This window comes from Molossus molossus, unplaced genomic scaffold, assembly GCF_014108415.1.
Source record: "Molossus molossus isolate mMolMol1 unplaced genomic scaffold, mMolMol1.p scaffold_m16_p_14, whole genome shotgun sequence".
Classification (NCBI taxonomy): Eukaryota; Metazoa; Chordata; class Mammalia; order Chiroptera; family Molossidae; genus Molossus; species Molossus molossus.
In genome coordinates this window covers 19,027,919-19,041,363 of record NW_023425349.1, presented here as the reverse complement: position 1 = coordinate 19,041,363, position 13,445 = coordinate 19,027,919, and the positions used below count along the sequence as shown (strand labels likewise).

Sequence of the window (13,445 nt, the reverse complement as noted above, 5' to 3'; positions counted from 1 at the left end):
CAGAGCAAGTCCCAAGGAACCGCCCGCCCCAGGGCGCTTACCTGGCCCCTTACCTTCAGCCCCCTGCTTCCTACCCAGGAGAAGGTCATGCAGCAGCCAGACCGTGAGGGAAATGACCAGCCCCTGTGGATCCTGGGGGAGAAAAGGTCCCCATCATACTTCATATATTCTGCTGACTAGGGTAACCCAAGTGAAATTGCTGGGTTTGTAGGTCAAAATCAGTCGAATACTTGCAATTTTGTCAATCCATTATATGATTTCATATTGAGTATTCACATGCTCTGGTGAAATTAAACCAATTTTTAAAAATGAATGATGGTATTTTAGTGTCTTTGATTATAGTTAGAAATTACAACAATAAATCTAGGTAATTTGTTTTTGGGAACTGAAGAATACTAGAAACAGGGTCTTGGGCCTGGGAAGGATCTTGGGGCTCCCTCTGTAGCTGCACCCCCCCCCCCCCCCCCCGCCTGTCTCCAGCTGTAACAACCAGGATTGCTGCCTACCAGCTCATCCTTCTTGCCTCCTTTTCCTCTCTCCTCTCCATCTCTCTGTCTCTTCTCCTGCCCTGGCCCCTCAGATGGGTGCTGGTGACCCAGACACGGGGGTGGGCCCTGCCATGGGAGGAAGAGGCGTGGAGACACAGGCGGTGCCCGGGTTGGGACTGTCCTGGCCCCTGGGGTTCTGGGGCACCCACGCCAGCCAGGCAGCTCCCCTAGGCCGCAAAGGCAGGCTCACCTGGCCGGGCGGGAGCGGCGGGCAGCGGCAGCTGTGGGCGGGGACTAACAGGGCTCCTGTTTGCTTCTTTCCTTCTGCGGCTGCTGCCTCCTGCCCGGGCGCAGTGTTTAGTGTGGAAGGGGCCCCCGAGAATCGGGCAGGTAAGTACCTGGTGACTGGCCACCTCCCTGGTCCCCAGCTGGGCTCCTGAGGCCTGGTTACCAGGGTGCTAAGGGCCATGTGTTCTCCCACAGACCCCTTCGACCAAGGCGTCGTGGCCACTGAGGAGGTGAAGGAGGAACCCCCGGAACCATTCCAGAAAATCGGGCCAAGTATGCGGGCCTCTCCTTGGGGGCAGGGGCTGGGTGGGGGACCTGGGGGCTGGCTGAGGGGGGCAAGGCGAGTCCTGCCGCTGGAAGAGGGTGGCATTGCTCATCTGGTGAGCCACTGGCCTTCTTGTACCTCATTTTACCCACCTGTCGAAGGGGCCAGTCCGTTTTAGGATTTAGCTATTGAGAAGCAGCTGGACAGCACAGGGTCAAAGTCAGGGCCGTGGAGGCAGCCCAAGCTCGGTGCCCTGGCAGTCTGTTAGCCGTCCTGAGCCTCGGCTCCTCACCTTGGCATGAGGATGACATTTCCCCACAGGTTTGTTGGGGGATTAAATGCGATCATGGATATCACCACCTACCTATTCATTAGCACAGTGCCTGGTACATAATAGGTGCTCGGAAAATAAGTCGTTAGTGTCATCTGACGGGGTTTGTCAGCCCATGGAGCTGTCCAGGGGAGCCATGTGGAGACATTCTGTCCTTGTCCCAGTGAACCCCCGAAGGCAGGAGCCTCACGTGTGGCTCGGTTTGCAGCACCCCTGGATTGAGAGTTGTGGGGATGCAGCAACGAACAGGACAGCTGAGGCCCTCCCTTTGGGTAGTGCGCACAGGGAGGGCCCGTGGGTCAGCGAGGAATGGTCACAGAACACCCAGAAGCATGGACTGCGGGTGCCAGGGGTGCCTGCCCAGCCTTGGGAGTCCAGGAGGCTTCGGGTGGGGACCAGGGTGGGAGTGAACCCCTGCATCCCACTCGAAGGCAGGAGAGCAGCACTTTTCTGGGAATTGAAAGAAAAGTCCGCTCTGAATTTTTTGTTTAGAGAGCCTTGGATGCCGGACAAAGTTATGTAGACTTAGCTCTGAGGAGAATGGGCTGAGCCCAGAATGTTCCCTAAATGGGGAAGGGACTTAATCCCATTTGCTTTTTAGGAAGACCATTCTGGATGCTTCGAGAATGGATTGGTGATGGCGGTGGTGTCTCACAAGTGAGACTCATCCAGCCCTTCAGAAATTTACATGTGTGCTTCTCTCTCTCTCTCTCTCTCTCTCTCTCTCTCTCCACCCAAGGAACCATTCCATTGATTTTTAGAGAGTGGGAGGAAGTAGAAGAGAGAGAGAGAGAGAAGCATTGATGTGAAAGAGACACATCAATTGGTTGCCTCCCACATGCACTCCACTGAGTCCGGGGATTGAACCTGCAACCTGGGTATGTGCCCTTGACTGGGAATCAAACCCATGACCCTTTGGTGCATGGGCTGGTGCTCTAGCCACTGAGCACACTGGCCAGGGCACTTATTCGGCTCTTAGTTCCTTCCTGTGACTGTCTTAATACACAGCAAAGAGGACCTTTATTGACTGGCCTCCCAACGTGGACAAAAGAAGTGGAAATTCGAGGGAAGGGAAACCAAGGGGGCTCCCACGGTGACACCTGAGATAGTCCTAGGTGGGGGTGGGGGTGGTGCCAGGTCCTTGGAAGGCATTGGCCACGTGCCTGCATGCCTTTCCTTTCTCCTTCCTCTTAGGGGATATTCTCTGCTGTCTTTGTACTCTCTCTTTTTTTAAAAATAATTTTGTATTGATTTTTAGAGAGAGAGAGAAACATCGATGTAAGAGGGAAACGTCAGTCGGCTGCCTCCTGCACGACCCCCAGCAGATCAAGCCTGCAACTTGGGCATGTGCCCTGACTGGAAATCGAACAGGCAACCTTTACTGCACAGGCCAGCACTCAACCACTGAGCCACACCAGCCAGGACTCTTTTTACTTTAAAACTCTCAGTTAACTGCAGATGTGATAATATCTGTAAAGGTTAGCACAGTGCTTGTCATATGCATAGTAAACACTCAATAAACAGTAACATTTAAATAATCTTGAAGAGCCTGGCCAGTGTGGCTCAGAGGATTGAGCATCACCCCATGGACTGACAGGTCCCAGTTCAATTCCCAGTCAGGACACATGCCCAGGTTGCAGGCTAGATCCCCAGGGCGGGGCTTGCAGGAGGCAGCCGATCGATGTCTCTCTCTCACATCGATGTTTCTATCTCTTTCTCTCTTCCTCTCTCTAAATAATAAAAAAATATTTTAAAAAATAACCTTGGAGATAAAAAAAAAAAAAAAAAAAAAAGACAAAATCCTCAGCATAAACACTGCTGGAAGGCAGATGGTGGGAAGTCCAGATGTGAATCAGACATGTTCCAGGCCAGGTACAGGACAGGGAGTGTCAGCATAGCACCGCCCTTCCCTCTCTCTCTAGGGTCGTAATTATGAAAGTTGACTTTGGAATCCAACAGGCCCCGGTTTGGATGCTGATATTGCCCACTTGCTAGCTACTCGCCCCTCTGAGTCTCCTGGACACATCGGTCAGTTGGGACAAGAACGTCGATCTGTTCGCAGGGTGAACACGTCAGGTGTCTAGCCAGCGCCTGGCTTGTGTTCAGGGCGTCACAAGTGAGCAGGGCTGCCGAGGGATGGCTGAGAGTGAGAGCCCCGCCCCAAACAGGAATCCCAGCGGGCACTCCATCGCCCTGTGACCTCCTGCAAGTACTGTGATCTCTCTGGTCCGCCTTTCCTTAATTCTGAGATGGAGTGATGACAACAAAACTCACCTCTCAGGATTGCCATGGAGATGCGCTGAGATGACACTTCTAAAGGAACGAGTCCTCACGCTTCCAGGGAAGCATTAACAAGTGGTACCTATTACCCGGACAGGCAAAGAGCAGGGTGAGGCCTGTTCTGTCTCTGAGTAACTAAGCCTTCCAGACCCCCCGTGCTAGGACCTGGGAGGAATGATCACAGATGACAGCGGGTAGGGAATTGCATTGAGAAAACGGAACTGAGTTTGGCTTCCTCCGCGCTCCCAGCTTGATGCCAAGGGCAGGAGGTCGCTGGAGCAGTGTGCGGCTGTCCCTTGTTACCACTCGGGAGCCGCCTTGTGAGAAGAGAATGCTGCTGCTTGGGCCAGTGCCACAGAACCCTAAAACTGATGAGGCATGGACTAAGGGGAGCTGGTAGCCGCACGGTACACTGGACGAACTAGTTGCCGCAAGTAGCAATTGTAGGTCGGGGAAGAGGGAGAAACCTGGGAGCAGGGCATGCTGGGACGTGTGCCTTCTGCATCCACATCAGCTGTGCAGATTAGAGGTTTAGGTACTTGAGGAGGACGCCAAAGCTGTAGCAGAGCAGAGGGATGCTGCTAGAAGATGGAGCTGGTCCAAGGAGTTCTGTGTCAGCTTGATCTCCAGCTGCAGATCAGAGAATAATTACGAAGCTAATGGTCTACCATGATAATGAGACAGTTCAGGGCAGTTTATTAGTGTCTACTGAAGCAGAGTAAGTCTGGATTCACTTACAGGTTCCTTGATTTTTATATGTGGATAAGGAAGACTGACCTGAAAAATAAATACATAAACTGTGGGAGCTATGAAATTCCACATCATAAGAAAAAGGATTTAGGAGACTCAGGGGAGGAGCATACCTCTGAAAATGATCTACCACAAAATCGTGACGAAAACCCTGTTGGACAGCCACCCTTGATTATAAGGAAACATGGCCTGTCTTGGGCCACTTGGGCTGCTTTACCAGTGGGTGGCTTACACAACAGACATTTATTTTTTCTCAGTTCTGGTGGCTGGTAGTCTGAGGTCAGGGTGCCAGTATGGTTGGGTTCTGTTGAGACCACTTTTGGCAAAATGGCTTCACGTTGGGAGGTAAGGCATGGGTATCTGAATTTGTGGGGGACACAGTTCCGTCTGTAGCCTGAACCCCGTGAAAGAGGAGCCTGGACTTGCATGGTGAGAAAGCAATGGGGTAAGATGAAAAGGCACAGAGAGCTATGCGATGAGGGGAGGCTGCAGAGAAGCTGAAAATACAAGGACAGGACGGAGACTTCCCTTGTATGTAGTAGAGAGCAGAGGTGATCTACAGAAATGGAGTTGATGTGAAGGACAGATCTGAACAGATAATAAGAGGAAAACATGATAAATTTGGAGATGGGGAACCAGATAATTGATGGTATTGTGTACCAGCGGAACAGAAGCAACACTTCAGAGATATAATAGAAGAGAAATTTGGCTCAGCTGAAGGAAGACCTGTGAAAGCAGGTTTAAGGGATCATCAGATGTCAGGTAGAGTCAGTATAAAGAGACCCCCTAACTAAATAGATCTTAGTGAATTCTCCAAACTATAAGCATAAAGGAAAAAAGTCACACGGTCATCTAGAAGTAAAAAAGCAAGTTACGTACAAATGAATGCAAAATGGACATGCCTCCGTCTTTTCTGCAATATTTAAATGCCAAAGATAATGAAATCGTTTTGAAGGAAAAAGGTTGTAATCTAAGAATTTCATATCTAGACAAATTGTGATTTATGTGTTAAGAAAAATGCCAGGTCTCAAAAACATACTACATCTCCTGTGTACCCCTCTTCAAGGAAGGATGTGAAGTTGTGCTCTGAGGAACTGGGTGGTAGAGCGGGTAAGGGTCCAATTATGAGGACGTAACTCAAGTTCAGAGCACTTGTGAGTGCTAGAGCCATGCAAACTAGACGTAAGCTTAAAATATTGCAACTCTGGTTGTAAAAAATGAATGCAAAAAGTATCAAAAATGAGTTAAAAACACAAGAAGGAAGGAACAGGAGGGATGCAGTCCAGGTGGGTAAACCTGCCCCCTCACAGTGTGGTCCCTGGAGCAGCAGCAGCAGCCCCCAGAAGCTCCGCAGGTCCCACGTCAGACCTGCGGAATCAGCCTCTGGGGTGGGGCCCAGCAGTCTGAGGGTAACAGTCTCTCTAGGTGATTCTGATACGTGCTCAAGTTTGAGAAGCACTGAGTTCAACTCCCTTTCTCAATGGTAATAGGCACGAAAATACCATTTCCTGCTTGATTATAACATTTAGAGAAGTAGATTTGATATACTGTCTAAAACAGTGGAGACTGTTGGAAAATAATTGAATATCAGAGGATAATAATGGAAAGGCAAAGAAAAGAGCTCGTGCATCAAACAACCAAAAATTGGAGAGAACAAACCAGAAGGGTGGAGCGTAAGGAGAAAGGAGAATCCTGAAACAAGTTAAACCAAGTCAAATACAGCCATAAAAGCAAATGGCATGATCTCCTTTATTAGAAGACAGAGATTCTCAGGTTAATTTAAAGTAATCCAATTGTTAATGGCTTATTAGAGACATGCCTAGTTAATTCATTATCTTTTCTCTCTCAGGAAACTCTTCGCTGCTTCCTTAACTAAACTGAATTCCCTGTGAGAATTTCTGTAGCACTGTAAATGTCTCCTTTAAGAGCATCGACCATGGTTGCAGTTTTCAATATGTATGATTACTTGATTTTCCAGACTGGAAGTTCCTTGAAGGCAGGAACCATGACTCTTTTTGCTCAACGTTTTGTGCCAGCATTTAGCATAATGCCCGTTTGCTGAATGAAAGGACAGGGAAATGTCTTTAGGTACAAGCAAACAAGTGGAAAGGAGAATCTGACAAAATAATTACCAAGAATTAGTAACATTAATGCCAGGCGAACTGATAACATTGTATAATTAGATAGAGCAGTGGTTCTTAAACTTTCCCAAGCATTGGAAGTTTCTAGGGGTCTAACAGGTTGCTGGATCCCATCCCTGGAATTTTCTTTCATTGTGTTGGTTAAGTCCTGAGAATTCGCATTTGCGCCCGACTCTCAGGGGATGCTGATGCTGATGCTGCTGGCCCAGGAACCTCATTTTGAAAAGCGCGGCACTAGGAAGCAGGGTAATCTAAATAAAAGGCACTGTTCACAGTGAAGGTTTGATCTCCTGAGCCTACGTGCATCAGACAACATTGTATCTAAATATACAAAATACACTTAGAAATACATTGATATCAATGAAATAAATGGAAGGGTTTATTACGTTTAATCTTTGACAGAGCAAGTAGACAAATAAGTTTATGTAGGGGGATAATTAATACAGCTGACATAACAACTTTGAAGCCTAGAAATAGCAAAGAGGTCTTTTCCAGTGTTCATGAATCAGCTACAAAAATTATTTACAAATTTTAAAGCTTCTATATTGAGAGAGAAAAACCATAAACAGAATTAAAGAAGCCAAGTTGAGCAAAAATACTTGTAACTAGCATATAGAACAAAATGCTGGTGTCCTAATCTACAGAGTTCTTAGCGATTTAAAAAAAGGTAAGTAATCCTATAGAAACATTGGTGGTAAACACAGAAAAGTCGCGAAAGAAAAACTGCAATTAAACATGAAAAAGAGTCCATTTCCTTGCAACTCAAAGAGCTGGAAAATAAAATCAGCAGTGCATTATGTCAGTCACAATTTAAGAAGATAATAACACTTAGTGCTCACTACCGTGTGTGGAAACAGTCATTTTCACATCTTTCTGATTGAGACAAAAATTGGCCCAACCTTTTGACAGATAGTTGGTGCTATGGCTATCAAACGCATTGAAAATGCATACCCTTAATTTATCCTGTGGAAATAATATGCAAAGATTATGCACAATTTTATTTTGCAATGATATGCAAAAATAATGAGCACACGTGCAAAAATTTGTATAAGGATGTGCATATTTTATATATATATGAATATTTTTGGAAGCAATCTGAACATCCCCTGGTGTAGGAGACCAGTGCAGCAAATTCTAAAGTCCAGTGGGGACTGCAGCCGATAAATGCAGTAGAAATCGAAGTTTATTGATTGATCCACTAAGTATTGTCGATCGAATGCAGCAGGTTACAAAGGGAATATAGATCAGGGCTGCTAATTCAGGGCCTTCAGGAGCCAGACAGATGATGTCAGTGTAAGGGGAGTGAGGGGTGGGGTCTGGGGCAAGTTGCAAGGTGCACGTTCTACCCAAGGGGTAGCTGCTACTCTTTGTTTGGGGATTACAGATGATTGAATATCTCTTTACTTTTCCAAAAATTTTGTATTAATATTTTATAATTTTCCCCCAGTGAACAATATTACATCAGAAATTTTTAAGAAGAAAGAAGTTAGGCAGACCCAAAAGAGAGGTAAAAATAAAGTTTGGTGGGACCTGAGAGGAAGAAGTGACCTCTTCTGCCGGGGGGGTGTGGGGTGCTTGGGGGCAGGGGAAGGTCCTGGAGATGAGGGGACCCAAGTGTGGCCATTGCACAGGGCAAGGCTTGCAAAGGGGCTGATAGAGAGGTTGGCCCTGGAAGGCAGCTTGGGTCGCCACACATTTCCTGAGCACCGGGGCCTGGGGGTGGAGCAATGAAGGAGAACAGCGTGTGCCAGGTACTGTTCTAAGCACTTGACATATAAATTTAATCCTCACAGCAATCCTATAAGGTGATCCTATTATTACCCCCATTTTACAGATAGGAAAACTGAGGCACAGAGAGGTTAAGAGATTTGCCCAAGGTCACACAGCTCCAAATGGCAGAGCTGGGATTTAAACTCAGTTAGTAGTCTACTCAAGTGGGCTCCTGATTCTAGTCTGTTGTCCCAGAATGAGGAGTTGTTTGGGGGGCGGGAGCACGCTACTGCTTCCGGATGGGAGCCAGGTGCCTGTTCCCACACTTCTATCTCCTTCTTGGACAGAAACCGGCAACTACACCTGTGAATTCTGCGGGAAGCAGTACAAGTACTATACACCCTACCAGGAGCACGTGGCCTTACATGCCCCCATCAGTGAGTACTCTTTGTTGTTGTGGGAGCATTGCTAGGTGGGGGTGAAAGTAAAGGTGAGCTTGGTATGGGCCGGTGTCCAGGTGTGACCTGGGGCCACCTTACTGCAGTAGCTGGGAAAGCCTCACCCTTCAGCCAGGAAAGCCTGAGTCCTCCCTTGATGGATTCAGAGGGTGGACACCATTTATCCAAGTCCTGTGGCCCTGTCCTCACCTCCAAGCACCTCCAAATCATGTTCCTGAGTTCTCACCCCCAAAGCCAGCACTGTGTGATGCAGGCCAGTCTGAACGCATGCAGAGCCTAATCCAGGCTACGGATGGCCAAGCAGACAGGACAGCTCCCTCTTTGTCCTTGGTGGTGGGAAGGGCAAGGAGCTAGGGGTGCTAAGCCAGGACTCAGAGCCCTGGGTGTTAATCCCAGGGAAGTACAGGCTTGAATATGACCTTGGGCAGGCCCTGTCCTGTCTCTGGCTCCCCAATCTCTCCCTCCTCTCTTGACCCAGAAGGGAAAAGGTTCTAAGTGCCCTTCCCACAGGGACATAGCAGCCTTCCATCTCCTGATGCAGCTGATTTCCCAGCTCTGCTTCTGGATGTTGGAGCAGGCTCCGTCACCCTTCCATCCCAAGTATATGAGCTTGGAAGGCTTCAGTCCTCAACCAGAATCCTAACGGGGCGGAGCTCCACCACCTTTGTAGCGCGGGATGTTTAGGAGTGGATGTAGGAGCACCCTGCTTGTTTCTCGGGGCAGAGCTATGTGGACCCCACTCCAGTCTCTGGATGGGAAGACTTAGGTCCAGAGACAGGGAGGGGTTATGCATGGTCAGCAGGGGTTTAAGCTGTCTACAGTCTGGGAGGCCCAAGACCCCTCTGAAGACCTGAAGACAGCAGCACAGGCAGGTTGCTCCCCAAGGGTATTCAGGTGGGCAGGAAGGTGTCCAGAACTTAGAGGATGGTGTAGGCAGCTTCCCCAGGAAGTCCTCCCTGCTGGACAGAGCAGCAGAGGCTGATGGTCTCCCATGGGCAAGAGTTTCCATCCTGAGGCCCATAACTGGGCTAGGATTCTTGTCCTGATCAGCCTCTGACCTTGTGCCTGTCCCTTCCCTTCTCTGGGCCCCGGTTTCCCATCTGTGGGAGCTCTTGAGGTCTTTCCAGCCCAGGGGTCTGGATTCTAGGCATCTCTACACCCTCAGGCAGGTATCCCTGGTGCCCACCTAGAAGAACCCATCCTGCCACTGAGGCTAGGGATGTATGGGTCATCCATTTCCCACCACACGTTCAGGTCCTCGGGCGGGCTGGGAGGGTGGAGTGGACAGTTTCCGCTTGGTGGGTATGACCCATCCATTTGACCCACTAATGGTGCTGTTGCTGAGTCATTAGGGCTGTGACTGGGCTTGAGCTTCATGGCCTGGACCCTCTGAGGGTCCCTCTTTCCATGGGCCAGGACTGGCTGCTGTGTGTGGACATCTGCCCTGCTGTGCCCCGTGCCTGGAGAGGATGCTACCCAGAATGCACTTGGGTGTTAGTTACAAGACTAACCTGCAGCCATGGTTTCAGCTTTTGGAGTGCCTTCAGTGCTGCTTCTGCCCTTCTCCCAAATTTCTGGAACAAGTTAAATACAGTTATGGAGTTAATAAGCGATAGAGCTGGGCTTTGGACCTTGGAAGGCGAGTTCCAGGCCCATACCCTTAACCATGAAGCTATCCTGCGTCACATGTCAGATGGTACAGCATGAAGGGGTACATTGCTTGCACCCTGATTTCTTCCTAATGTCTAGGTGCTTCTTTCCTGAAGAGCTGTCTACTGTTTCTCGTTTTCTTCTGTTTGTTATAGACTCTTTATCTTTCTTCATCTGTTGAGTAAATCATTCTTCTCTGTTACTCACTGAAGTCTGAAGACTCTAGGATCAGCTGTGTTTAAAATACAGCATGAGAGATTTAGGCTAGATCCAATAGAGGACTGAGTCTCCAAGGTTGACCAGTAGCCTCTCCAGTGGCCTTTGGATCTAGACATTTGTGTGCCCGTGGATTCTGTGTGGAATTAGGGCCTGGACTGGACAGCTTTGGGTGGTACCCAGGGCCAGGCCTTGAGAGACCCTGGGTCTGGTGAGAATATCCAGAGGGACCTAGCTGACTTCAGAAGTTTTTACGAATGGAGTCAATAATATGTACTGTTTTGTGTCTGTCTGCTTTCGCGCAGCAAAATATTGCTAAGCTTCATACGTGTGGTTATATATATATCAATTGTTCATTCTTTTGACTACTGAGCAATATTTCATCATGTGAAAAACTACCAGTTTGGCCATTTGCTTATTACTTTGAGTTATTTCCAGTTTTAGGCTGTTATGAATAAAGCTGTTCTGAAAATGCTCACATGAGGCTTTTTGTGGACATATGGGTTCATTTCTCTTGGATAAATACCAAGGAATAGAATTGCTAGGTCATAGGGGAGAGTATGTTTAACTTTTAAGAACTGACAAACCATTTTTCCAAAATGACTATAGCATCTTACCTCCCTCCCGCCAATCACGGATTCCATGTTCTTGCCAACATTTGGTGACAATGGGCTGTTTAATTCTAGTTATTCTGGGGAGTGATATTCTCATGTTAAATTGTATTTTCCTGATGGCTAATGATGTTGAGTACTTTCATTAGTTTATTGGCCATTTGTATATTTCACTTTTTAACTCTTTTGCCCATTTTTTGGTTGGGTTGCTTGTCTTTTTATTATTTTTAGTAGTTCTTTATGTATTCTAGATCCAGGTCCTTGATCAGACACATATTGTAAATATTTTCTTCCAGTCTTCAGCCTGCCTGTTGATTTTCATACAGTATCTCACTTTGATGAGCAGTTGTTTTTATGGTTGGTACTTTCTGGGTCCTACCCAGAATATTCTTGCCTACCTCAAGATGGTGAAGATACTCTCCTTTATGATCTTTTAGAAGTCAAACGTTCCAACACTATTTGTTGACTAGATTGTCTTTTTCCCATTACATTGCATTGAATGTATAAGTGCATTTATTTCTGTTCCATTGATTTATTTGTCTATGGTCTTATTTACTGGAGTTTTATAGTAAGTCTTAAATCAGGTACTCCATTTTTCAGGGTTATCCTTTTTTAAAGAATATTTGTCTATTCCAGGAACTTTGATTTTCCTTATAAATGTTATTCTTGCCATTTTCTATAAAATATCTAACTGGGATTTTGTTTAGGGTTGCGCTGAGTCAGTAGACCAATTCAGGAAGAATAGACAATAATATTGGGTCTTCTGATCCATGAACATGGTATCTCTCCCTAACTATTTCTATTAGTAGTAGTTCATACTTTTCAGTGTAGAAGTCTTGCATATATTTCATTATATCACTTCTAAGTATTTTATGTTCTTTGATATTACTGTGATTTTTTATTTTCCAGTCATTGTTGGTAGTACATATAAACACAACTGGTTTTTGAATGTTGAATTTGTAATCTACAACTTTGCTAAATTCACCTATTAGTTCTAATAGGTGGGGGGTTTTTTTGTAGATTCTTAGGATTTTCCTTGTACATACTGATGTCATCAACTAATAAAGATAGCTTTGTTTTTTCCAATCTGTATTTTTATTCTTATTTTTTCTTTCTTACTGTACTGATTAGGACCCTCCAGTAGATAGTGTTGAACAGATGAAATGAGTGAATTCCTCTGCCTTGTTCAGTTTTTATCATTAAATATTATCATCCTTAAGTATTGTGTTAGGTGAAGTAGGTTTTCATAGATACCCTTTTTCAGTTGAGGAAGTTACCTTCTATTCCTAGTTTACTGAAAGTTTTTATTATAAATAAATTGGTTTTACATATTTTTTCCTACATCCATTGAGATGCTCCTATGATTCTTATCTTTTATTGTGATAATGTGAATTGCATGGATTGATTTTTGTTTTCTTTAATAAGTCACTATGCCTATACTTATTAAAATACACTACACCACCCAGCCAGTGTGGCTCAGTGGTTGAGCATCGACCCATGCACCAAGAGGTCACCGGTTTGATTCCCGGTCAGAGCACATGCCCAGGTTGTGGGCCCGATCTCCAGTGTGGGGCATGCAGGAGGCGGCCAATCAATATTCTCTATCATTGATGTTTCTGTCTCTCTCTCCTTCTCACTTCCTCTCTCTCTAAAAATTGATAAAGGAAAATAAGTAAATAAAATACATTAAGACTATCAGAAAGTCAAACTGTGAAATGAACTGAAGAAGGTTACAATGTCAGGATATTTCTTTTTTTGCTAGAAGAATGACTTCTTTCTTTGACGCTTCTTTTTCTTGAGTAGGTATCTAAATGACTTTAAGACCTAGGGTAGTTTGTAGAGTTAAATTGCTTTCAAGAACACGTTTTCTGTCCGGGCCGGTTTGGCTCAGCGGTTAGAGCGTCGGCCCACAGACCAGAGAGTCCTGGGTTCAGTTCCTGCTATGGGCATGTACCTCGGTTGCAGTTTGTCCCCAGCCCTGGTTGGGGTTGTGTGGGTGGCAGCCAGTCTCTTTCACATCAATGTTTCTTTCTCTCTCTCCTTCCTCCCTCTCTCCCTCATGTTCTATCTGAAGATAAATGCAAAAATGTCCTCGAGTGAGGATAAAAAAGAAAGAAAGAACATCTTTTCTGATCACTTCCATCTAAAATTACCCAGAATTTTACCTGGATTTTAGTATCGCTTCCAAAACCAACCGCCCAGGAGCAAGAGAACTACAGTCCTAGGATTAGCAGAGTGCTCCATATTTAATTAGTTG

At 46.3% G+C, this 13,445-nt stretch overlaps 1 protein-coding gene across 2 annotated transcripts in view; it reads left to right on the top strand.

Moving 5' to 3' along the window:
* ZNF618 (zinc finger protein 618) overlaps positions 1-13,445 on the top strand; it is a 163,000-nt gene that overhangs the window by 128,346 nt on the left and 21,209 nt on the right. The window contains exons 7-11 of one of the 2 annotated variants that reach the window (XM_036261080.1): positions 60-146; positions 843-878; positions 972-1,049; positions 7,991-8,050; positions 8,601-8,690. In XM_036261080.1, coding sequence (XP_036116973.1) covers positions 60-146; positions 843-878; positions 972-1,049; positions 7,991-8,050; positions 8,601-8,690 — 351 coding nt within the window. The remainder of the gene's footprint in view (positions 1-59; positions 147-842; positions 879-971; positions 1,050-7,990; positions 8,051-8,600; positions 8,691-13,445) is intronic. The other variant, XM_036261081.1, reaches the window with a different exon arrangement.